The sequence below is a fragment of the Rhamphochromis sp. 'chilingali' genome, assembly GCF_963969265.1.
Source record: "Rhamphochromis sp. 'chilingali' genome assembly, chromosome: 6".
In the NCBI taxonomy this organism is placed as follows: domain Eukaryota; kingdom Metazoa; phylum Chordata; class Actinopteri; order Cichliformes; family Cichlidae; genus Rhamphochromis; species Rhamphochromis sp. 'chilingali'.
In genome coordinates this window covers 26,347,431-26,372,199 of record NC_137933.1, presented here as the reverse complement: position 1 = coordinate 26,372,199, position 24,769 = coordinate 26,347,431, and the positions used below count along the sequence as shown (strand labels likewise).

Here is a 24,769-nt window from a genome sequence, read left to right as displayed (position 1 = left end):
GATCTTTTTCAGTTAGTTGGAGATAAGACATTAAGAGTAACAGTGCTCCTGTTTAGCATTTAGAGCATTTAATAATATTTGTCCAATTTTGTATTTAGATGAACATGCTTCTTTTAAATGTAGTGTCAATAGAAGTATTAAAGTCTTTGGAGTCCAGAAGCATGCATCTCAATCAATGTGGTCCAACATGAAAGTAGGTCATGGGGGTGCAGCATGTTAGAGGTAACTAGAATTCTGAAATTTGTTATACTTTTTACTCTTTGTTTCTTTTTCCACATAGTTTAGTTTCAGAATATTTTAACTATGCAGGTTTCTGTGAGTTCTAAGTGCTTTACCCTCACTCACAAACATACACAAATGATGGGGGAAAAAAAGAATAAGCCACTCTTAGACAATTGGACATGTGGGATTGATGTTGCTATATAACTTTATTCTTATGTTTATCTGTCTCTCAAACTCGCTCCCTCTCCATTGGTTGCCTAGAGACCTGCAGTAGGATGCATGGAAATGGCAGGAAAAGGTCCGGCAAACCTTTGAGAAGTTAGTCATCTGCTATGTGGAGGTGTTGGTGGGATAGTGCAGAACGGTGAAGGTGTTCTGATGTCGTCCACTACAACAATCTTTCTCTGAACCGTATAACATATGTGGATGTGGTCATGGGTGGGTTGTTGTTAGTGGTGAACAACTCATTGCACTGTCATCAAGGAGGGGTGAGACAACAGCAAAATTAGACTGGTGTCATGGGTCAGTTTTTGTGCACTCAAAGTAAGTTAGTCTAGCCCTTGACCAAGCAAAGAGAAAAATGCTCTGGGAAATTTGGCATGTATTTTCTTTTTTTTTTTTCTTTTTTTTTTTGACAGATTCTAAAGTTGAGTTCAAGTGTGCTTAATTGCTCTTTTTTTGTGGTAACATGACAAAAATGGACAACATTATTTGCTGTGGATCTAATTAAATTCTTTCTATTCTTTGTTCTCCACAGGTATGGCCTCACAAGTCTTGGTCTACCCACCACACGTTTATCAAACCCAGACAAGTGCCTTTAGCAGTGTGAAGAAACTCAAAGTTGAGCCCAGCAGCTGTGTGTACCATGAGAGGGCACACCCACGGACTTTTCTGAACAGCAGAACCTTTGGCATTGTGCATCCAACGAAACAAGCCCACTCGTTTGTGAACCGAGACTTGGCAGTGGGCCTGAAAGTGCGTGGAAGACAAGAGTACCCGGTGCAGACGGTCGTGGTGCGTGGTGTACAGAGACAACAGTCCGGTAAAAGAGGTGGTGGAGCACCAGGCCCATTTGTGGCCCAGCAGCAAAGAGAAGCAGGGGTTGTCCAGTCACAGGACAAGGAGCAGCAACAGCAGCAGACAGACATAGCAAGTGGGAGCAGCAGTGGAGCAACAGGGGCAGGAGGAGGAGGAAGGGGAGAGGGTGGTGAGGGAGGTGAAGAGGAAGAGGGCGACAGAGAAGAGAACTGTGGAGGTTTGAACTCAGCTGACAGCTCTCAGCGATGTGGGCTGAAACGTAAAAGTGAGGAGCTGGATAACCGAAGGAGCACCATGCAGATTGTGGAGGAACTGTCAATGTTGCCTGCCATGTTGCAAACGACGACTGTGGGGAACGCAGCCATGACAGCCCCAGCGGCTGTGGGGGCTGGAGCGGGCCCCTCCAAACAGGGTGTAGGGCATGGGGCTGTAGGGGCAGCAGGAGGGACGGGAGGAGTGGATGGAGACTATCAGGTTGTGCAGCATGAAGTCCTCTGTTCCATGAAGAATACTTATGAAGTGCTGGATTTCTTGGGACGTGGCACATTTGGTCAGGTAGTGAAGTGCTGGAAGAGGGGCACAGGTGAGGTAGTGGCTGTCAAGATCCTGAAAAATCACCCTTCATATGCAAGGCAGGGTCAAATTGAAGTTGGCATCCTTGCTCGTCTGAGTGGAGAGAATGCAGATGAGCACAACCTGGTGCGAGCCTTTGAATGCTTTCAGCACCGCAGTCACACCTGCCTGGTATTTGAGATGCTTGAACGGAACCTGTATGATTTCCTGAAGCAAAATAAGTTCAGCCCACTGCCCCTGAAAGTGATCAGACCTGTGCTACAACAGGTAGCTACAGCTCTGAAAAAGTTAAAAAGCATGGGTCTGATTCATGCAGATCTTAAACCAGAGAACATAATGCTGGTGGACCCAGTGAGGCAACCCTACAGGGTGAAGGTGATAGACTTTGGCTCAGCCAGTCACGTGTCCAAAGCAGTGTGTTCCACGTACCTCCAGTCTCGGTACTATAGGTGAGTACAGATATGAATGACAAGATTGTATTTGTTTTTTCATTTTTTTTAATGGGTTCGGTATTAGTTCAGTGCAGTCTTGTACTCTGTATCCATCCCAGCATAATTAGTTTAAAAATGTCTTTTCTCAAGAAAAACAAGGAAATGTCTCCCTACTGCACAACATCCTGTGTATTTAGAAGGCACATACCATAGACTGTGAAAAATTTAAAAATGTGACCCTGCAGTGTTTACTAACAGACTACAAGCTAACTGCTCATCTTCCTGGTGCCACTGAAAAATATGTAAGATGTGGAAAAAAAAGACTTTAAATCAAGTTTAAAAAAAAAAGTGTCTTTGTGAACAAAGATCCACCCTGCATTCTTGCAGGGTGGATCTTTGGATTTAAAAGTTAAGAGGATTAAATATATTATGTTACAGAAAACAAAGGCAAAAGCAAACATTTAAAGATTGATATTATGTGTGCATGTAGATTAAGTAAAGAAAGGTAATGACAGAAGTTGGTGAATGCCATGCCAGAGGCTAATGGGGTTTCTCTTACAGGGCTGTGTATAAGATGCATAGTAGATGTAATGTCTTTTGTTTATGCAGGAAAAAGATCTGGGCTTCTGATAATCTTTGGCATGCAATAAAAAAACAAACAAACAGTGAGACAAATTACTTTTGGCATTATGTTATGAATGCTTTGGTTTGAATAGAAAAACAGGCCTGAAGTGATATCAACTGCTGTGTAAGTCAGGAGTGTCCTAGTTCACTGTTTGGTTTCTGTCTTTCTTGTATAGGAACCTTGAAATGATAAGAGGATATAAATTAGTCTTTTCATACTAATAGGTTCTCAGATGTCAATTATTTGCAATAGCTTGCGTATATATTTCATAAAGACAACTTTCCCATTGAGACTCAATGTTTCATTTACAAGAGACCCATTTCAGAGAAACATTAAAATTACATCAACAATAACAGTATTCTGTACATATGCTTTTAACAACAAGATATTTTTAACTAATATTGTAATTGGGGGATTTGTTTAGCCCAACCACATGAAATTTTATATTGTGTTTGAGATTGGGGGTAGAGGGGAAAAAACATTCAGTCTAGTGACCCTGTTTAAAACATCTTTTTTGACTTAAAGGCTGTGGGCAAATGATCAAAATGTAAGGTCTTATGGGCAAGTCAAAGAAAGAGGAAATGGGTGAAGTAAATGTGATACATGAGTTTAAGACAAATCCTTATGTAATTGTTAAGCTCTGCTAACACAGCTCACATATCGCAAACAAATGGAGACAGTCTGTGACTGTCACTTTCTCACTACTGGAAACAATGGCTGTATCCCAATTCAGGGTCTGCAGCCTTAAAGTACGCAGCCTTAACAGTCCACAAGGGCCGCGTACTCAAAGACCGCTAAGGCCGGAAGTGAGAGGCTTGTGAAATGGGACGGTCAAGCCTCCGTCGCGCTGCTCAGGTTGCCTAGCAACCATGACACTAACAGCTGGAAACGTTTCATACAGCTTTGTTTGAAAGAAATGAAGGAGAAAATCTTTTGTTCATTTGTTTGTTTGTTTCTACATGAGCTTTGATTTGATAAGTATCTGAGATAGGGCTGCCACGATTAGTCAACTAGTCACGATTATGTCGACTATTAAAATCGTCGACGACTAATTTAATAGTCGACGCATCGTTTGAAGATCACAAAGGACGCAGGAATGAGTAGTAGGATTTAAGAGTGTAATAACGGACTGAAACAGAAGATGGCAGTACTGCATGTACAAGGATGCCAGCTGCCGTTAAACCCCGAAGAAGAAGAAGCTGTGTCCCAGAATTCATAGCGCAGCCCAGCGCAGTTGTCAACAATGGCGGCAGCTAGTTAGTTTTAACTTTACTCTTATTATTCTTTCTGGGTCACAAAATAAACCTTTAACATATTTTCAGGCGAGAATGTAGCTGTGTAAACCTCAAATATCTGCTCAGTTTATCAAGACACCACATATTTTCAAAAGCGCTCCGACGTTTTCGGAGGCGTCTGTTACCCACTAGCTCGTTAGCTAGGCGGGGGCAAGGCTAACTAGAGCCGTGAGAACACCGGACTCCCGGCAAATCGTTTTCAAACCCACCGCCGTCTTTCGCTAGTCAGGTTAAACATATATATAAGTCACTTAGATAACTTAAAAATGTTATTGTTTGGCTTTCTTTAGTATTTTATTTGTTCCTGAGTAAATCGGTTTGGCTGAGATTAAAGTTATAGTTTTTACACAGCTAAAACTGTCAAGCAGACAGCTGATTATCAGAAGTGTGAGACGCTGGAGAATATACTCCGGTGTCCTGTTATATTTTAGAAAGCAAGGAGTTTATTAAACTTCACCGAAACAATCTGCAAATTTCATTAAAAATTAATAAACTACCATCTTGTCTTTATTTTTAGTTAGCACAAACACTTCAAGCTGTAAGCTAATGATAGTTATATAAGACCAGATGCTGCTGGTGTAATAAGCTGTACGCTGTACGTCCAATGGATGATGATCTGATTAGTCGACTAATCGCAAAAATAATCGGTGACTAGTCGACTATCAAAATAATCGTTTGTGGCAGCCCTAATCTGAGACTGAGACCATGGGACTGTGAAATCATGATTATTGGGCTTCACTTCTGTACTGGGCCCTATTTCAGGAAGCCGGTTTAGAAAACTCAGAGTGAAAAACGATACTCAGGGTTGAGTAACCCCGAACTGTCCAACTCGGAATATTCGGTTTCAGAAAGGCTGATAACAATTAGTTCAGTCAACGCAGAGTTGCTTTAACCCCAAATTAAGAGCGCGCACGAGGATACATAAAGCCCTGATTAGTGGAGCACAGATTAAGCGAGTCACCATGGAGACGGAGGGAAAGAAGGCGCGGTCAATGTATCTTACAGCGCTTGAGGCCGAAATTCTGATGGCAGCATATGCCGATAACATGCAAATTCCGCGGAAAAAAAGTAACACAGCCTCAGCTGCAAAAGAACATAGCCGACAGAGTCAATGCGTGAGTGTTAATTTAAACATTGATCTAGGGATTTCCACCCATTTAACACGTTATTTTATTATATTTTATTTTTTATTTTATACATTTTATTTTATGATGTGACGTGAGCGCAGGTGCAACCCAACAGCCCCCAAACGTTCCTGGCAGCAAGTAAAAATGAAATATAAAAATATAGTCCAAACAGGTAAGGTGTAATTGTATTATGAGCCATAGTGCTTGGTCTGTTTGTCCGATGTAAATCAATTGCAGTTAGAGGCTACATTAATTTCCCCTCTGTAAGCACTTATTGAAATTATCTGAGCACATTACAAGTACATATTTGCTTACTCTGTATGCTCAAATGTGACCCGTTATAGCCAACAGAAAAAAAAGCGGAGGCCCGGAAAACAGGTGGGGGTCCTCCACCACCACCACTCACAGAGCCTGGCCACTTGGCTTCCACATTTGTGATAATGTTGGCAGCATCACATATGATCTTCACAGTGCAGAGAACACAAATTAGCATCCATTACTATAATGAAATAATTTGTTAGTTTGAAATGCTACAGGGAACTATGTACCTGTACATTAATGCTGTGGAAAGACTTCCTGTTCACATAGTCTCCTTCATTTACTGAAGGAGCAATGATTGGAATGTGAGTGCCATCTATACAGCCAATCACGCCTGGGAACCGTGAAAATAAATGTAAAATTTAAGTAGTAGTTCAAGTATCACCACATCATGAATTAAGTTTCGTTCATCCTGATACCTGCAATTTTGTGGAATCCCTCTTTGATAAATCTTGTGGGTCTATGACCGGGGAACACCACAAACGAGTACAGGAGACGTTTCAGTGCAACTGTAACATTCCTGACTGCCCGACAGACGGTAGCCTTGGAAATGTGCTCAGCATCACCAATATTATACAGAAAGCTCCCGTTTGCAAAAAACCGAAGTGCAATACAAATAATATGTAATGAACTGAGAGCATGTCCGCGATGTGTCACATGAGCAATATTAGGCCTGAGGATGTTATTCAAATAAATTCTAGATTGTGCTGAAAAACGGTAACGTTCACACAGGAAATCATCAGGAAATGATAAAATGACCGAACGCGCTCTAATCACTCTCTCCCGGCGGAGAGCTCTGCGGAGAATTTGGGCTTCAACATCTACTGGCTCTTCAAGTAAGGAGCACGCCATGTCTGACACTTCCTACAGTCAGGTTTCTGACAAAGAGGCGGAGAACGTCAGGGTTAGTTGAAGTAAACCTGCTAGGGGGCAGGTTAGCTTCACGGAGTGTGTCGTCATAGTAACTCACTCAGAATTAATCTAAACTCGCTTTGTGAAACTGAAAACCCAGAGTTTTCGTTAACTCAGGGTATACTTACTCAGAGTTTGCACTAAACCGGCTTCCTGAAACAGGGCCCAGAACAGTCATTTATGATTAGCTAGTAAATAACAATTAGCTAATGTTGTTCATGAGACTAAAGTCATCTCACTTTGGTAATGTAAATATAATATGGCCAATATTAAAGTTATAATTTCAATCATTATTAGTTATTACAGCAGTGAATGAACTCTGTTTCAAATACTGAGCTTCAGTAAAGATTCAAGCTGCATTTATTTATATTATTTATATTTCCTGTCACCTTAAATCTTCACTCAAAGACAGGTTTCTTTGACACTGTATATATAACTGTGTTATATATATGAAAGACAAATATTGTTCTTTTAATATGTTGGCATTGCTAAATTTGTCTCAGTGCTTACTTTAAATATCCATAAAATCATCACATTCTCTGTAAGACTAACGTCAACTATTGAACGGCGTATATTTTAAAGTAAAGGCTAACGAAGTTGGTACAAACATCGCTAATGTCACATAACTTTGCCGACATGTGGCCAACAGTAATGTTTTAATGTTCTTTGTTATTAAACATTCGCACATAAATAAGTAACATAATATTCAGTAGGGCTGCTCAATTAATCGAATTTTAATCACGATTACGATCTGGGCTTTCAACGATCATTAAAAATGACTGAGCCGATTATTAGCCCCTCCCTCATTTATCCGCGACACCTTAAAGGCCGGTCCGTGAAAATATTGTCGGGCATAAACCGGTCCGTGGCGCAAAAAAGGTTGGAGACCGCTGATTAAGAGGACCCGAGGGAAGCTCGGAAAGCTAAGCAGAAGTTATTTGGAGAGTGACTGCCGTTGGTTGAAAAGAGAGTTTAAAAAAAAAAAACTTCAGTGGTGTTGCACACTATTTTATATTATTTTTTTAAAGTCATTGTTAACCCTTTAAAGCCGGTCAGAGCTGCATGCTCCGTTTTGCGTAACTATTGTTAAATCCCTGTAGAACCTGAACCGTGTAAGCTAGCGCAATAATTTGTTTTGCATATGAAACCGGAGGAGTTGTACTTACATCTTATGCCATCAGCTTGTCCTCGGTCACGGTTTCGTTCCACATATAGCTTTGCAAAAATTGCATAAAAAGCGCTTGCAGGAACAAAAACATAATATTCCAGAAACACGCTTTGCCGTTCCTATCAGCTGTTCGTAACACTTCCCACAGTGAAATGATGCACATGCTGTTTTCTTTGCAAATTTGCATCATAGGATTGTTTTTTGTTTTTCCTGCAGTATATAAAAATTGCTGTATCTCCAAAATAAAACTATGAAGACACTCAAAATAAATTTCCTGTGGTGGGAAACTATTTTTTGCAACTTTATTGTATTTAAAGTTTTGAGGGATAAACCTCTTAAATTTCTCCAAGTAGAAATATATGTAAACAAAACAAAAGCGATTTTCAATTTTTTTTGTAGTTTATTGCACTTTTTTGCAATTTATGTAATTACTATGGACTTAATGCATACATATTATTAAAATATGGGCTATAACAGTTGTATTGATGTATAGCAACTTGAAATGCTCCCACAAATGGCACTACAGCATGTAAAAAAAATAATATAAGCTCTGGTGGACTTGGTTCTATAGTAGGTCTTAAAGGGTTAAATAAATATCGTCAAATAATCGTGATCTCAATTTCAGTGAAAATAATCGTGATTATCATTTTTGCCATAATCGAGCAGCCCTAATATTCAGTACTTACTTTTAAAAGTTTACTCTTCGGCCACCCCTCTTCTGCCGTTTTTTTTTTTTTTTTTTTTTTTTCCTCCCCCCGGCAAAATTATCCACACCCACCGCCGCGTTATTCATTCTGGGATATGTTGGGCCACGAAGTCTATACCGCCACATCCTTAAAATTCAGTGACATGAAGGATGCATTTGAGGGCCGCATTTCGAGCAGCCTTTGAATTGGGACAGCCTTCGTCCCGTCGCTGTGACATCGTCAGTCTACTGCCAAGAGGCGCCATCATCAATGTAAATACAGAACACACTTAAGAATAGGAGTGATAGATATAACATAACATCATCTGTCAAACACGGTGGAAGCAGTGTTATGTAATGGGCATCAATAGCTGCCAATGGTACTGGGTAATTGGTGTTTCTTGCTAAGTTTCAGACAAATACTGCAAAACTGATTGGATGGCACTTTGTCACAGTGCAAATAGAGTATGACCCAAAAGCAATAACATTTCGAACCAACAAAGCATGATTTTTAGTTAAAAAAGACAAAGAAGTAAGACCCACAAACCAGCAGCAGCTGAAAGTGGCTGAAGGAAATGACCAGCAGAACATCTGAAGGGAGGAAGCATTTTAAAAGGGCCTTGGGTTGTAGACTTCAAGCATTCATAAGGATTTTCATGTAAATATTAAAAACAAGCTTCATATTTAAAATGTTAGCTTTAAAATGTTTAAAATGATCATACTTTGATAATTTGAATAAAAACTGAAAGTCTGCACTTCAGTCACATTTAGAATTGTTGTTTTTAAAAATTCACTGTAGTTGTACAGAAATGAGGTTTCAAAAAATGATGCGTTACTGTTTAAAAACTTGAGAACTACACTTTATCAGAGCAGTTGTCTATTCAAATGGAAAGACTGAGATATGAAGGGCTTCATACTCTTGGTGCTTCTAACTTGGTTTCTTTGCCTGGGACGGTTGAGGATTTATGAGCCACATTCAGAACTGGCTATTATAGTGAGCAGCTTTTGCATAGAATTTGAATAATTGTCCCTGCCTGCACATTCAGACAGTGGAACAGTGTGCATTGCAGGCAATTCTGTACTTTGAATAAAATGGATGCAAATAGTATTTGATAGCTGTATTCATTTGCTTTTACTGTAGATTGTTCTTTAGTGTCTAAAGTGAGAACTTGGCAATTACTTTGACCAATTCCCTGCTCATTGTTTTATGGGAACTGTGGAAAATACTTGCTAATTGTAATTATTCCTTGTATACTCCTTTCATTCCAGGAACTCATCAGGCTTTTGTGTGAATGTTGTTGCGATGCATATACACTTCATTTCAGGAACTTGTTAAAAATAAAAGTGTCAAGGTTCTAGAAACCAGTCTCACCACTTTAATGGTTGCTTGGAAATAATTGCTGCATGTACAGCAAGCCAAGAAAAATACCCATTACTATGATAATGTGTAGATATGCCTGCAACTACACAGCTGAAAGTGTGACTTAGTAACATGTTTGGCTCATATATTTGCTGGTTCTGCTGTTTATTTTTTGTGGACAGAGGTATGACGTAGCACAGGAAATGGTGACCGAAAAAAAATAAAATAAACCGAGAAACCAAGCTATGCATAAAAACAGCCAAGCAGTGACGCAATTAAGAACTGGACTTTCCAATATTTCCATTATTTGTCATCTTAAGCACGGTGGCACGGTGGTTAGCACTGTTGCTGCACAGCAAGAAGGTCCTGAGTTCAATTCCACCATCAGGCTGGGTTCTTTCTGTGTGGAGTTTGCATGTTCTCCCCGTGTTTGCGTGGGTTCTCTCCGGGTACTCCGGCTTCCTCCCACCGTCCAAAGACATGCAACTTGTGGGGATAGGTTAATTGATTAATCCAAATTGTCACTAGGTGTGAATGTGCGAGTGAATGTGAGTGTGAATGGTTGTCTGTCCCTATGTGTTAGCCCTGCGACAGACTGGCGACCTGTCCAGGGTGTACCCCGCCTTTCGCCCTATGACAGCTGGGATAGGCTCCAGCGCCCCCCGCGACCCTGAAAAGGATAAGCGGAAGCGAATAGATGGATGGATGGATGTCATCTTAACTTCACTGTCTCTCAAAACTGTCTGAAAACAATTTCTGATGCATGAATTTCAATTCTTGCATTTTTTTCATCACAAATACTCATTTAGCAAACCTCTTGGCTGTGAGGGGGAAAAACCCCACTTAGCAGCTGTGAGCTGGCCAGTCAGCCAACAAAATTTTGTGATTTGGAGCAAAATGTATGCTTTCATGAGTTATACAATTCTTATTAATTTCTAATTCTAGCCTTTCCTTCCAAAGTCATAACCGAGCTATAACTGTTTTTGTTTTTCCTCCACACTTTACTCTTTCCATCAATTTGATGGAGGCTGGCTTTTGTCCTATCATTTCTGTTCCTCAGCTCTTTTGGATTCTTTGTATGCTGTTGGAAAGTAACGTCAGGCCTTTCTGTTTTTGTTGTTTTCCTATTTTCCATGTACCTTCTTTTAGAATGCACAACTGTTGAGCTTTGATCAATATTTGATGTCCCATCTTTATCTATCTTTAACATCTATTCTAAGATTTGTCAAACTGTAGCAGACAGGTTTTTTTTTTTTTTTTTTTTTTTTTTTTTTGACTATATTAACATTTTATTAATTTTTTTTACCTATGTTTGATTTCATTCTCCTGTTACAGCAAAATTGTTGGAATGACAACAGACTAATGAAGTGAAATATCTATTGTAACTCTGTCGTCCCTCTGTAGTTTACCCCTGTGGGACAAGAGTATGCGAAGCACACTGTGGGGAAACTGCGTTGCTGAGGGTGAAATTGGAGGGTTGCTAAAAATAGCTCATGGGATGCTGGCCAGTGTGCTTTGACTTCTATAGATGGTGATGCACATAGGCAGCCAGAATGAAATAAGGACAGCTTGAAATACTAGAGAACTCTGACTTACTTGTTCAAGGTCAACTAGCTCGACAATGTCAGCTGTTTTGATTCCCATATGTCGATGCACGTTTCTGTGTTCGCTGTGCTGAATGTTTAGTTCACCTTTCTGAGACAGGAGATGGTGGACACCTCAAATCTATCACCCACTCTTACCAATAAGTTTGACAGCTACACTGACTGCTGCCACAATTTACAAGCATTTGGCCGTTGGCCACTTGTAATTTGCCACTCCAGTTTGCATAGTCAGCAAAGCTGGAGTGCTCACAGCTCCAGGGTAGAATTGACATCTAAAAATTACAGTCCCTCCAATCATCTGCTATTTTAATATTTGGAAATTGGAAATATTAAGTTGCATTTATTTACCGTGAACATATCATAGTAAGTATCCTGAGTCTTTACTGGGAGGAGTTCATTACATTTTCTGTTAGTTCATTAAAAAGCCTCCCCAGGAACAAATACCATTCTCTTGCAGGAAATGTTCTTGAAAAAATGTTGTTGTTTTTTAAATGGGATAAATCACAGACATGAGTGATTGAGACAGGTTTACATTAACATGGTCATTAATTCTGTGAAACAATAAGCTGTGCATTATTCTCCTATCCATGTGTAGAATAGTTGGCCTAAGACTGATGGATTAACTGTCCTTGAAAAGTAGGTCTGTGAGCATTTATTCCATTGGACACTCTTAGAAACTTATTTGTGGGCATGGAAACTTGTGCACACACAAGCATCTTCCATTTTATGAACAAAGTCCTTCTCTAGACTGTTGGGTAAAGGGTTTTTTCTAAGTATTGATGTGGTCAAAGTAGCTTGCACTGGCTTGCAGTCTGTCATTTGGCAAGCACTTAAAAGTTATGCACTGTCGAGACTAGTTCTCATAGTACTTTTTGTGATTCTAAATGCTCTCACAAACAGCAGTAGGTTTGTTCCATTATTATGTTTGTGTCACAGAGTGGTGTGGATGGCTCCTTTTGTAAACTCCCAACGGCACATTTGCACTCCCACCAGAGTGGTATTAGCTGTTGTTGGTGTCACGATGTGAAGTTTGGACTCAGGAGAATATTCCCCAGCCCTACAAACAGTATGATGGTATGAAGAGCTAAAGCTGGTGTTTGTTTTTGGGTTTTTTTTTTATTGGAGCAGGTAATGGAGCATTTTACCACAGGCAATATCAGTAATCCCACAAAGAATGTAGAATCTAATGTTTCAAAAGATTAAATATATGTGAACATAACTCAGTATAGACACTTTGTTTTTTTTGTTTTGATACAAATATTTGAATAATGAACTTTGTAGTATTATTATCAATGCTGTAAAGCTACGGTTCACTAAAACATTGTTCTTTTAGTTGTTAGTACTGCATCAAATTAAATGGTTTTGCTTTTGTCTGTTTGAGTTGGTAGCTTAGAGCGCAAACATAAGGGGGAAAACAAAACTGCACAAAGTTTAGCTTTAAAGCTTTGAATCCAATATCTGCTTTCTACCCTGTTCTGTAGTTACTTCGTTTTAGAGAGTGGTATTTTAGGGGTAAGAAAATGTAAGCTGGTAAGTACCTGCAATTTTTCCACAGTCTTCCCAGTGGATCTTAAATATCCAGAGGTATTTCGTTTTCCTGTCACCCTAAGCCCAGAAACAATTTCTTTAGGCCATCTTAAGTACCTTCTTAAAACCATCAAAACGGTAAAAAACACATTACACCTGAACTGGGGGGAAAAAAAAGCTTTCCTAAAGCTCAGCGCTATGTCAACACGTTGAATGGTTTACATCTGTAAAACATGTCTGAAAGCTTTGTATCCTTAATCTAAAGCCTTTGCAGATCAAAGTGCAAGTGGTTCCCCCGCCCTTTGTTACACTGACTCTGTGTTTCACTGAATAATGCAGGAAGCTCTGTGTGTATGTGTGTGTGTGGTATTGCAGTTCCTGGTAAAAGCATGCAGTGTGGCTCCATTCTTCCTTCATCGAGGAACCATGTTGTCAGTTCTTCTTTTTAGCTGACCTTATAACAACTGCAGTGTGGTTCAAATAAATGTCTCTGTCACAACAGTTTTACTCAAAGGCTTGTGTGAGCATGCAGCGACAGTGATCCTTCCCTCTTCTAATGTGTAACCACCCTTATTTGCTCTTTTCTGTATGAGCTAGTTGGATATCTCTTTACACTTTAATCCACCCTGCTTTGTCCTCAAAGTAAAGACCCAAGGACTATTTCTGTATTGTGAGATAGTGGCCATGAATAAGAAATAAAGATAGAATTGTTGGTTATAAATAATAAAATATGTTGTCAGTATTTTTTTTTGTTTTTAGGTAGAAAATTGGATACAAATGAAAATGTTTGGGTCAACATCTTAATGCACACATAAACAAATCTGTAAATGAGCTTGAAAATGTAGTTGCAGCTTCTTACCATTGCCTCTGCCTATTTGAGTTTAATTTTATTACTGTAGATGAATGTCATAACTGCAGTGTAGGAAGGTTACACCTTGCATAGTGGCAGGCCTTCTCTGAGGACGGCATTGTTTAGTAGGATGATTTCTGTCAAAGACCAGGTAGCAGTCAGTGCAGTGTTATTAACGTATTAACGCCTTGTTCTGAAGTGACCTCAACAAACCAAATGCTACACATATTTTATGTGTCTATAAAACCATAGAATTGTTCAATCCACACCAATTAACAAATTACTTACAACACAGCACAAACACATGGATTACTTATGTTCTTCCAAGTAAAATTTCTGGTTTTGTCCATAGAAGGTATTTAAAAAAAAAAAAAAAAAAAAAAGATAATTTTGGGCTTTGGAAGGTGAAGCCAATGCAGAGGTCTGTAATCTGTAAAAACCTTTCTGATCAGTATATTGGCTCGGTCACCTATTTTGAATCATAATAAATGAAAGATTCTCTGAAAATATTGTCCAGTTCAGAAAGGAGGACTCTCTAAGGCATAGGTGTCAAACTCTGGCCCGCGGGCCGGATTTGGCCCGCAGCCTACTTACATTTGGCCCACGAAGCCATACCAAATTATTATCAGAGCTGGCCTACTGGTATTATACAGCTAATATATATATTGTTTAGTATTAAGCTTTGCTTGTTCCATATTCAGTTTTTCAGCAAAATGTGTTTGAGTCCATAAGAAAAGATTCATTCTTATATCTGGAGGAATAAATATATTTCAGTAAATATTAACGTTAGCCAGCGACTTTGTTCCAGTTTTGAATTTTGGCCCACTGTGTATTTGAGTTTGACACCCCTGGTCTAAGGTATGCTCATTGGCTAATAACCGGTGATTGACAAGTTTTTCTTTTGGGGTTTGGCAATCAAATCCACCCCTGTTCTCACATCTGGTTTCAAAATTCCAACCTGACCACAGTGTCTTTACGAACCAATGGGTTATATTGTTGCCACCTACCTCTTTTATTCTGTTACTAGGACGCTGGGAAGGATGTAGAATGTGAGATATTGGGTATAATTGCTGTGTATAGTTACTGTTAATTCTTTGTGGGTGTGGGGGGGGGGGCTCACAATAGTTTTGCCATGGTCTTGCCATTGGGAGTATATGGCAATGTATTGTGTCGTTTTTCTAATGCAATACATTGTTGATACACAGTTGGCAAATATCTGTTTCTGTTAAAATGTTCAGGCACTCAATTCTTGTGTCTATTTGACTTTGCACCAGTTTAAGGACTTTATTTGATAAGCAGTTATTACTGTAACTGCTGTAATGTTCGAGTTTTTAAAGCACCTTATAAATAAGATCAGTGTAGAAGATGCACTCTGTTTGAGTGACCAGACTGACAAACTGGAATCCACACTTCAACTTTTCCTCATTGGGCCAGGTGTCCTCTTTAAAGCTTATTGAGAATACAAAACTGTCAAGGCAATATGCGAGCTTTCTTGTCAACTAACCTGCTAAAAGAGCACTTTTTCTGTAACAGAAAGGTTGAAATGCCAAAGCTAAAACTGTTATATAAATATCTATTTTTTCTCTTCGTTACTTCTGAAGGTACGTTTCAGAGATAACAGATGAGGCCTTCTGGAAGCTTTGAAGCTGTGAGGAAAGTAATATAATAGTCAACTCGTATCTCACAAATTAGACTTGTTTTTAAACTCATGCACTAGCATTAGTCAACAAACCTAATGGACACGCTTTTGTCTTCTAATGGAGAAAAACATTGTAGGTTTACAGCACACTAAAACATTAGAAGCAGATCGACTGCATTTAATAGCCTGTAAAAGTAAAATAATGCAGCATTGATCTGTTGCTGTATTCTGTCCCTGTAAAACATAAACTGGTTTTGGATGAATTGGTACCCGTTGCGGAGTAGCTATGAGGCATCAGGTCACTGCTTCTGATCATTTGTACTTACCGGATGCTTTATCATTTGACTTTGAGTTTTTTGTCTATTCCTCCATTCATTTATTCCCCGTGCACACTTATTCCTGCTCAGTTTTATGAAGTGGGTCTGTAACATGATGTAGACAGTTTTGTTGTACCTGTCTTTTTTTTTTTTTTTTTTTTTTTTTTCTGGAATTCTTGCACGTGGCAGTGAAGAGTCACGAGGCTTCACTATCTCAACTTGTGCGTCATATCCTCAGAATGAAAAACAGATTCAGTTTCATAGAAAGGCGGTGAGCTTGAGTTAGGTTGATTAGGATGGAGCCCGGCAACCATGGCAACATCCACTTATCCCCCAAAACTAAATGAAGGAGTCTTGCAGTTTTCCGTTTTTCTCTTTCTTTGTACTCTTTATTTCCGTTTGGCATTTTACGTGTCGTATTACTATTGTGCATTCAGAAGAGCAGAAGGAAAATGCACTCATTTTCTATGTGTATCAACAAGAACATTAATCTTTATATTTTGAAATAAATAAATGAGTCACCCGCTTTAATTCACATGATTACTTATCAGACCTCTAATGCATTCTTTAAGTCCATGATTTTGTTGATGGCTCAGGGCTCTGAAAACAATTAATGTGGTCAGCAACCATTCTACGCCCTCATGTTGACATTTTGTATATTTCTGACAAAAATGCTGCACTAATGCTTATAAAGCCATAATACTGGATTGTTTTGAATACGTGGGGGCATTGTGTGGGGCTTAGTACGCTGGCTTTGACTTTTAGAAATAGGGAAGGATTGTGCATAAAGGAAGGTTATTGACATCAGAATAATTGTGTGAATCTTAATTTTTCTGAGCAGGTAGGGTGTCACAGATGAAGATGGAGCTGTTGTTCGATTTGATTTGGCATTTCGTTGTGAAAAGAACTTTGGTTTTTTGTTACACAGTGGTGCCTAACTGGAAGACATACTTAGTGATGTCTTGCATTTGTTTTAATGAGACTTATCAACCCTATGCTACATTGTTTCCCCATACAGACATTTCTTGCTGGCTGCTGAAGTATGTTAATAATCAGTGATCCATTTTAGCATTATTTTATTTATTTCCTTCCGAGAGAATATTAGCATCTTATTTTGAAAGCTCAGTTATTGCTATGCAGCTAGTCCCCCGGCCTTCTCATGCCTCCTTCCTGCTGGGCGTGTGTGATGCTTTTTCTCAATGTTATTCAGCTGCCTCTTCAGTGAGTCTTTTTTTTTTTTTTTCTGCAGAAAGACTAGCTGATATTTATGGAAGCCCGTTTCCGCCACTAAAAAAAAAAAAAAAAAGGATCCATAACTCAAAATTTCGAGTTATTTTCTCAAAATTTCGAGTTATTATCTCGAAATTTCGACATATTAACTCAAAATTTTGAGAAAAGCAACTCGAAATTTCGAGTTAGCGCTGCCAATCAGTAATCTACGTGAATGACGTCATTTCCATGTTACCCGGAAGCTGAAGCCCTCAGCTACAAATGCTACAGCTAAGCTACCGGTATTACATCCAGTCGTGAATGCACAGATTGCTGAGTGTTTTCAGCCTGGCTTCACAAATGATGAAATCCCTGTGTTATTAGCTGAATCACATGGTGTTACTATCAGCAAACATACTTTAATTTGTTGGGATCCGTTTTTGAGTGCGCGGTCCTGCGCCATATGCTTCCGGGTAACAAGAAAGCGACCTCATTCACATATATTTTTGATTGGCAGAGCTAACTCGAAATTTTGAGAAAAGTAACTCGAAATTTCGAGAAAATAACTCGAGATTTCGAGTTATGGATACTAGCTTTTTTTTTTTTTTTTTTTTTTTTTTTTTTTTAGTGGCGGAAACGGGCTTCCATAGATATTGCCCCGCCTTAGACTGCAGCTTTTTATAGTACTACTTTTCTGCTCTGAAGAGCTGCTCTAAGCTGGAGGACCACTTCAGCCAAAACCTGTGTCAGGTGAAGAAGCGGTTCATTTTTCTCTATGCCTTCGTCTCTGAGAAAGCACAGGGGACAGTTGACAGTTGTAGGCTAAAATACAGTCTGTCTGTGGGACAAGAGACTCACTGAAAAGGCAGCTAGCTAAACGTGTGGGTAATTTGTCACAGTGGTTGGACATTTATCGTATAACATGATACTTCCATGCATATCTGAATGAGAGGATGTGTTGATATGTGGCTTCTCACTCTTTTTTTTTTTTTTTTTTTTTTTTTTTTTTTAATATAAATAGGACAGGCCTGTAAGGCGGAAATGGTTCGCATACCTTCTACCTAGGTTTTCTGGTACTATGTTGGCTACTCAAGCAGCTGTTGCATTTGTTTTTAATAGGTGACGGTTGGTTTCCTGTTTCTCTCCATGTGTCCCACACCCAGTCTGATATGACTTCACAGAGTTGCTGACTGCTTGTATCCTGGATCCCTTTAATATGTACATTGAAAGTACAGGATCATCTTGGTTCATATGTCCAGTTTGCAAAATGGCAGACCCAAGATATTTCTTGAGCAGATTTCTTTGAAATTAAGCTGTGTGTGTGCGCCTCTGCGCGCGTGTGTGTACGACAGTTCAATGCAATGGATTATTTTACTGTTATGTATATGCTTAATGGAAATTAAATAACTCTCTACTTCTCGGGTTTCTCACCAATGTAATCTTGGGGCCAAGTTATTCTGAGCAATGCCATTATCTGTAGTTATTTGTATCCACCCATCCATCCATCCATCCATCCATCCATCTTCTTCCGCTTATCTGGGACCAGGTCGCGGGGGCAGCAGCCTAAGCAGAGAAGCCCAGACCTCCCTCTCCCCCTCCCCAGCCACTTTCTCTAGCTTATCCGGGGAACACAAAGGTATTCCCAGGCTAGCCGAGAGATATAATCTCTCCAGCACATCCTTGGACTCTGCTTCCTCTTCAGAAGACGTGTCAGTGAGATTAAGGAGGTCCTTGAAGGATTCCTTCCGCCGCCTGACAATTTTCTCAGTCGAAGTCAGCAGCGCTCCACCAGCACTATACACAGTGCAGGTAGAGCACCACTTTCCCCTGAGACGCCTGACAGCCAGAATCTCTTGAAGGCAGTCCAAAAGTCTTTTTCCATTGGCCTCTCCAAACTCCTCCCACACCCGAGTTTTTGCTTCAGCCACTGCCCGAGCCGCATTCCGCTTGGCCTGTCGGTACCTGTCAGCAGCCTCCGAAGTCCCACAGGCTAACCAAGCCCGATAGGACTCCTCCTTCAGCCTGGTGGCTCCCGTTACCTCTGGTGTCCACCATTTAGTTCGGAGTTTACCACCACGACAGGCACCAACCACCTTGCAGCCGCAGCTCAATGCAGCAGCTTCGGCAATGGAGATGCTGAACATGGTCCATTCGGACTCAATGTCCTCAGTCTCCCTCGGAATGCTGTTGAAGCTCTGCCGGAGGTGTGCGTTGAAGATCTCACGGACTGGGGCCTCTGCTAGGCGTTCCCAGCACACCCTCACTGTGCATTTAGGTGCATTGGGTCTGTCCAGCGTCCTCCCCCGCCACCTGATCCAACTCACCACCAGGTGGTGATCAGTTGACAGCTCAGCCCCTCTCTTTACCCAAGTGTCCAGAACATATGATCGCAAGTCTGGTGATACGATTACAAAATTGATCATCGACCTGCGGGCTAGAGGGTCCTGGTGCCACGTGCACTGGACACTCTTATGTTCGAACAAGGTGTTTGTGGCCAAACACCTTGTTCGTTATTTTGTTATTGCACAGAAGTCCAATAACAAAACACCGCTTGGGTTCAGATCAGGGAGGCCGTTCCTCCCAATCACGCCCCTCCAGGTCTTGCTGTCGTTACCCACGTGAGCATTGAAGTCTCTCAGTAGGACAACAGAGTCTCCAGGTGGAGCACCTTCCAGCATCCCACCCAGGGACTCTTAGGAAGGCTGGGTACTCTGAACTGCTACTCGGCACATAAGTGCAGATGATAGTCAGGACCCGTTCCCCGACCCTAAGGCGCAGGGAACAAACCCTCTAATCCACCGGGAAGAACCCCAACGTACAGACAGCAAGCCGAGGGGATATTAGAATAGTCACCCCAGCCCGCTGCTTCTCACCAGGGGCAACTCCAGACTGAGACAGAGTCCAGCCCCTCTCCAGGAGACTGGTTCCAGATTCCAAGCCATGCGTAGAGGTAAGCCCGACTACATTTAGCGGTACCTCTCAAACTCGCACACTAACTCAGGCTCCTTCCCCACCAGAGAGATGACATTCCATGTCCCAATTGCCAATCTTGGTAGCCGGGGATCAGTCCGCCGGGGCCTCCGCTCCTGGCTGCCGCCCGGCACACAAGGCACCCGACCCCTATGGCACCTCCTGCGGGTGGTGGCCCTGCAGGAGGATGGGTCCATGTCCCGTTTTCGGGCTGTGCCCAGCCGGGCCCCATGGACTAAGGCCCGGCCACCAGACGCTCGCCCTAGGGCACCCTCCCCGGGCCTGGCTCCAGGTCGGGGCCCGGTAACCCTATCCCGGGCAGGGTGAACTGTTCCCTCGATGTTTTCCTCATAAGGGTCTTCTGAATCGCTCTTTGTCTGGTCCCTCACCCAGGACCAATTTGCCATGGGAGACCCTACCAGGGGCCAAAAGCCCCCGGACAACATAGCCCCTGGGATCCCTGGAACACACAAACCCCTCCACCACGATAAGGTAGCGATTCAAGGAGAGATAGAAAATGCATCCATAAGCATCTGGTACGATATCGAAATCTGTATACTGATACAATTTCCAAAAAGTTGAAGAAATTATGTTGAGTTTTCTGTTAGCCCTTTGGATTAAAAAATTGTGTATATATTTTTTTTAAACTAAGTTCTTGCGCATACTATTCATAATTTTAGACGTGGCATAAAAAGAGCATTATTTCTTTCTGCAATGAACTGAATGGCACTCTTAAGACATTATTCCAAAAAGCAGCTTTGTGAAGCCTCTGTTTAATATGGTACTGTTGGTGTGCGAGATACTGCTAGTATCTTATTGATTTTAATGAGCTTGGAGGTCACTCCTGCACATTAAGGTTTGTGAGCTCTGAATACATGATCCTGTCAGTGCTCTGTCATGTTGCTAAGGTTTGTGGTGTGTTCTGAATACTAAGTTAATGACTGTCAGCATATTTTACACATATTCATCCTGACAGACTTGTGTCACCATGAGCCTTTCCCTTGAAGTGGCATTGCAGTGCTTTTATGGAGACGTAACACTGAGCAAGCATGTGGGGTTAAATAAACTAGTGACTACGGCTCTTATTTTCTCTCAGACTTGAGCGTCAAAGCCTGTCAAAGCTCTGATCCCAGCCTGGCTGACCTGCTAACCCACTGGCATGGCCTGCTGACGCACTCCAGCTCCAGAACACACACAGTACTGGCTTACAATTCTCTTGGCACTGTTACACACGTAAAGCACAATCCTATTTGACTGGCTATCATCAGGAATTCAGTGCCACTGTTTGCTCAATACTTCACCTCTGGTTTATACAACTAACATTTTCAGCAAACATTGTTTTTTCTAATGAAGGGAAGATTTTAAGGTGTTATTGATGCATGGATTATGTCTGCACATTTTTAATTTGTTAATAGCTAAGCTCATAACTCTTGCTTTTAAATGGCTGTAACAGCAAAGGCCCTGCAAAATGCAAATTTGGTATTTTTCTGAAGATTTGTAGTTTACAATTTTAAAAAAAATAAATAAGTGAAGTGGTTGGATTTATTTGTATATGCTCTTTTTATATTAAAAAAGGCACAATAGAACATTTATTTTTAGTACAGTCATGTATGAATTTTAAAAGCATTTTGAAGGTACTTAAGTATTTTTTTGTTTTTTCTCTGCTCCACAGGGCTCCAGAGATTATTTTGGGATTGCCGTTTTGTGAAGCCATAGACATGTGGTCCCTAGGCTGCGTGATAGCGGAGCTTTTTCTGGGCTGGCCTCTTTACCCCGGGGCCCTGGAGTACGACCAGGTAAACAGCCAACCTTCTCACCGTGTACTCTTGCCTCATTTCTTTTTCTGGGGATTTTCTGCCTCTTCATCTCTGCTGTGTACCTGCCCACTATCCCTTCTTTTCAGTTTTTTAAGTAACTTATTAAGCATGTCCAACTTCTACTTTTACTTTCTGTGACTCAGTTTCTCCTCTTCATCAAAACACAGAAGCTTTTAAAATAAAACTTAGGAGGTTTATGGAAACAAAAGCTCTTGTGCATAGTTATGCTCTGAAATAAATATTGCGATGGATTGTTTGAGCAAAGAAAGCGACCAGGAGTGTAAAATTACAGTTTAAAAAAGAAGAAGAAGAAGAGAAAAAAAGAGGTGCTTGATGTTCTGGTTTCTTTGTGATGTACTGACCCTGAGGACTGTATTTGTGGCACTGAGCATTAGGGTATATTTTTGTGATTGATGGTATGTCTATTAAAAGCTGTTGGATGCCTGCCCCTCCCAGTGGAGCCCTGACGGTGTCTTCCCAGGGCTAGACTGATCTGGGCTTATGCTGAGCGGCTTTCCCTCCCTGCCTCGGAGCCCCATCTACTCAAAGCCTGCCAGCAGAGCCTCAGTCGGATCCCTTCTGTCCAATGCAGCACTTTACATTACTCCCCTCAGCCGCGTGCTGCACACTGTAATCATACCAAGGTATTTTTATGCCCTGGTATCATTTTTCACTCTCTGTAGGGCTGAGACAGGAGAGAGAACTCAACTCCTCTGAAAGAGATTTGACTCGAACACAGCAGGACAGGCCTAAATATGATTAATTTGTTTTTGTACAAGCCAGACAGAATGTCACAAGTGCTTTAGAGGTATCTGGAGAGAACCACCTCAAGTTAGGATGAAATTTTATGTATTTGAATCTAAACACAATGCGAACACTGGCGATTGTGGCAGTGGTTTCATGTAGAGAAGAGTTCATTCTTTTTTTCTTTTTCTTTTTTTTTTTTTTTTTATTCTCACAAAATGGTTGAAATACTTTTTACTGATACTTTTTTTTAAAAAGAACTTTGTGACTGAACTGTCCTGTGATACCAAACCCACATGTCTGAAAGACTGCCCACTGGTATAAAGGGTTCCCTGTGTGCTTATTGAATTTCCCCAAGAATGGGAAAACAACCAGTACAATTAACCTTCTTTGAATTTAATCATCAGTCAGACTATTTTTTCCCCAAAGAGAACCACAGCTCTGTCAGTAAAAGAAAAAACACATACAAAACTACTTTCTTTCCATTTCAGCCTTACAGTCCTTTAGCAGAGCCTACCTACCATCACTTATATTGAAACATGCTGAAATACAAAATCGTAAACATTCCAAATTTATACATATTAAAGAAGATGTCTTTCAATCTAAATGTTCTGCTAGGGTACATTGGCAATCGTGTTAGTTTCTTTATATGAAAGCATTTGAGAAGTTTAAGTTATGAGTAATCATTAACTGGCAATTCCATTGCAAACCTTAGCAAAGCAGTGGTTTGTTGGTTTGAGGTATTTTCCAAGAGTCATAGGTTGATTTGCCAGGAAGTGGCTGACCCTCTGCCACCCTTTCTTCTCCCTTTTTCTTCTCGTCTTTCTACATGGGGTCTTATTCCATCCTACACAGCATATTGTATTTATAACTCTAGCTCCTCCTGCTTCCTTGCTTTCCTTTTACTTACTCAACCCCACTTTTACCTCATCTCCTAGTCACGTTATATTCTACTTCTACACGTGGCCTCTTTTCTGTTTTTAATGCACTTACTTAGTGTTGCCTTATTAGTGGCTACGATTAGCTAAGATGCTGTGGTCTCCACTATACCACCCGTTATCTCTTTGGCCTTTTTTATATCCTTTCCGTAGTTCTTTTTGTTTCTTCCTTGCTAAGCCGTGCAAGTGAGAACAGTGGCAGTCAGCATGTGGAATTGCAGATGGCAAAGTAAAAGGAGTCCTTGCTATCATTTCACCAATATTTTCCTTTGGTACTCAACCTTGTATAAGACTAAGAGGTTGTATGCATGGTCACCAATAAAGAATGTTGGGTTATTAGGGGTTAAAGTGTCAAAAGTGAAGGAGCGAGTGTAGGCTATGAGATAGATAGAGATAGATATATAGATAGAGATAGATAGATTTTTTTTATTTTTTTTTATTTTATAAATTGTACTTTGAAAAGCATTATTTACAGTCTGCTCTGTTATCAGGACTGTCATAAAATAAAAGCTGCTGTGCTTCCTGTTTGCCCTGCAGCAGGCCCAGGCTCGCTTGATAGTTGTTTTGCAAAGCTGTAGCTTTGTGCCAGTGATCTCACTGGTTTAAGCTCTTACCAAAGGCACGCCTTCAAGGAAAAATAAGGGTTTTCCCATCACAAAAATTTTCCCACCCACGCACATTGTTTTTTTTGGGTTTTTTTGGGTTTTTCTGTTTTGTTTTTTTGGCTGTTGCTGTTGACATGACTAAAGCTTAGCTGCAGTATTTCATGAAAAGAGGGGAATTAAGGCTAGGGGTACTTTTGGGATAAAGTTTATTAGAATTGGCAGTTCCAGTAATCTTTGATTATTTTATCAATACCTCTTGATGTACTTTAATCAGCCTTTATTGGGGATATGGGATTTGATATGAAAGGAAGAACATTTCCAAAAGCAAAAGTGAAATGGACTGTGATGCAGTGTGCTGTGTAATAGTTGAATGTAAGGGGATCTCCACCATCCCATCAAAGTCACTTAACAAACAAGATTGCGCTCATCATGCATCCCATCAGAGTGGGAGCGAATGCAGTGCTTTATAACCTCACATATGGCCAACTGATATGAATGAACTGTCCCACCCACACATAGACACATTGCAGAATTTGCACCTCAATAACACTCTGATGCAAGTTAGCTAACGCTTAAGCATCGCGGTGGCCAAAGAGACCAAGAAGAACGTTAACGGAGTAAATGATTCCAACAAAAACACGTTAGTTAAAAAAAACAAACAAACCTGCATATGTTGAAATGACGACGCAACATTGGCATCCCAGTATACAATTGGGGACATGCATGATTCTCTGCCTTACAGTTATCTTGATTTCAGTGTTATAGGATTATGTTCGTCTATTAGTGCTACATATG

The 24,769-nt window shown here is 40.6% G+C and overlaps 1 protein-coding gene across 2 annotated transcripts in view; it reads left to right on the top strand.

The window, feature by feature from the left end:
- hipk3b (homeodomain interacting protein kinase 3b) overlaps positions 1-24,769 on the top strand; it is a 48,882-nt gene that overhangs the window by 10,032 nt on the left and 14,081 nt on the right. For both annotated transcript variants that reach the window (XM_080884823.1, XM_080884822.1), the window contains exons 2-3: positions 980-2,282; positions 21,543-21,666. In XM_080884823.1, the coding sequence (XP_080740949.1) occupies positions 980-2,282; positions 21,543-21,666 (1,427 nt within the window). The remainder of the gene's footprint in view (positions 1-979; positions 2,283-21,542; positions 21,667-24,769) is intronic.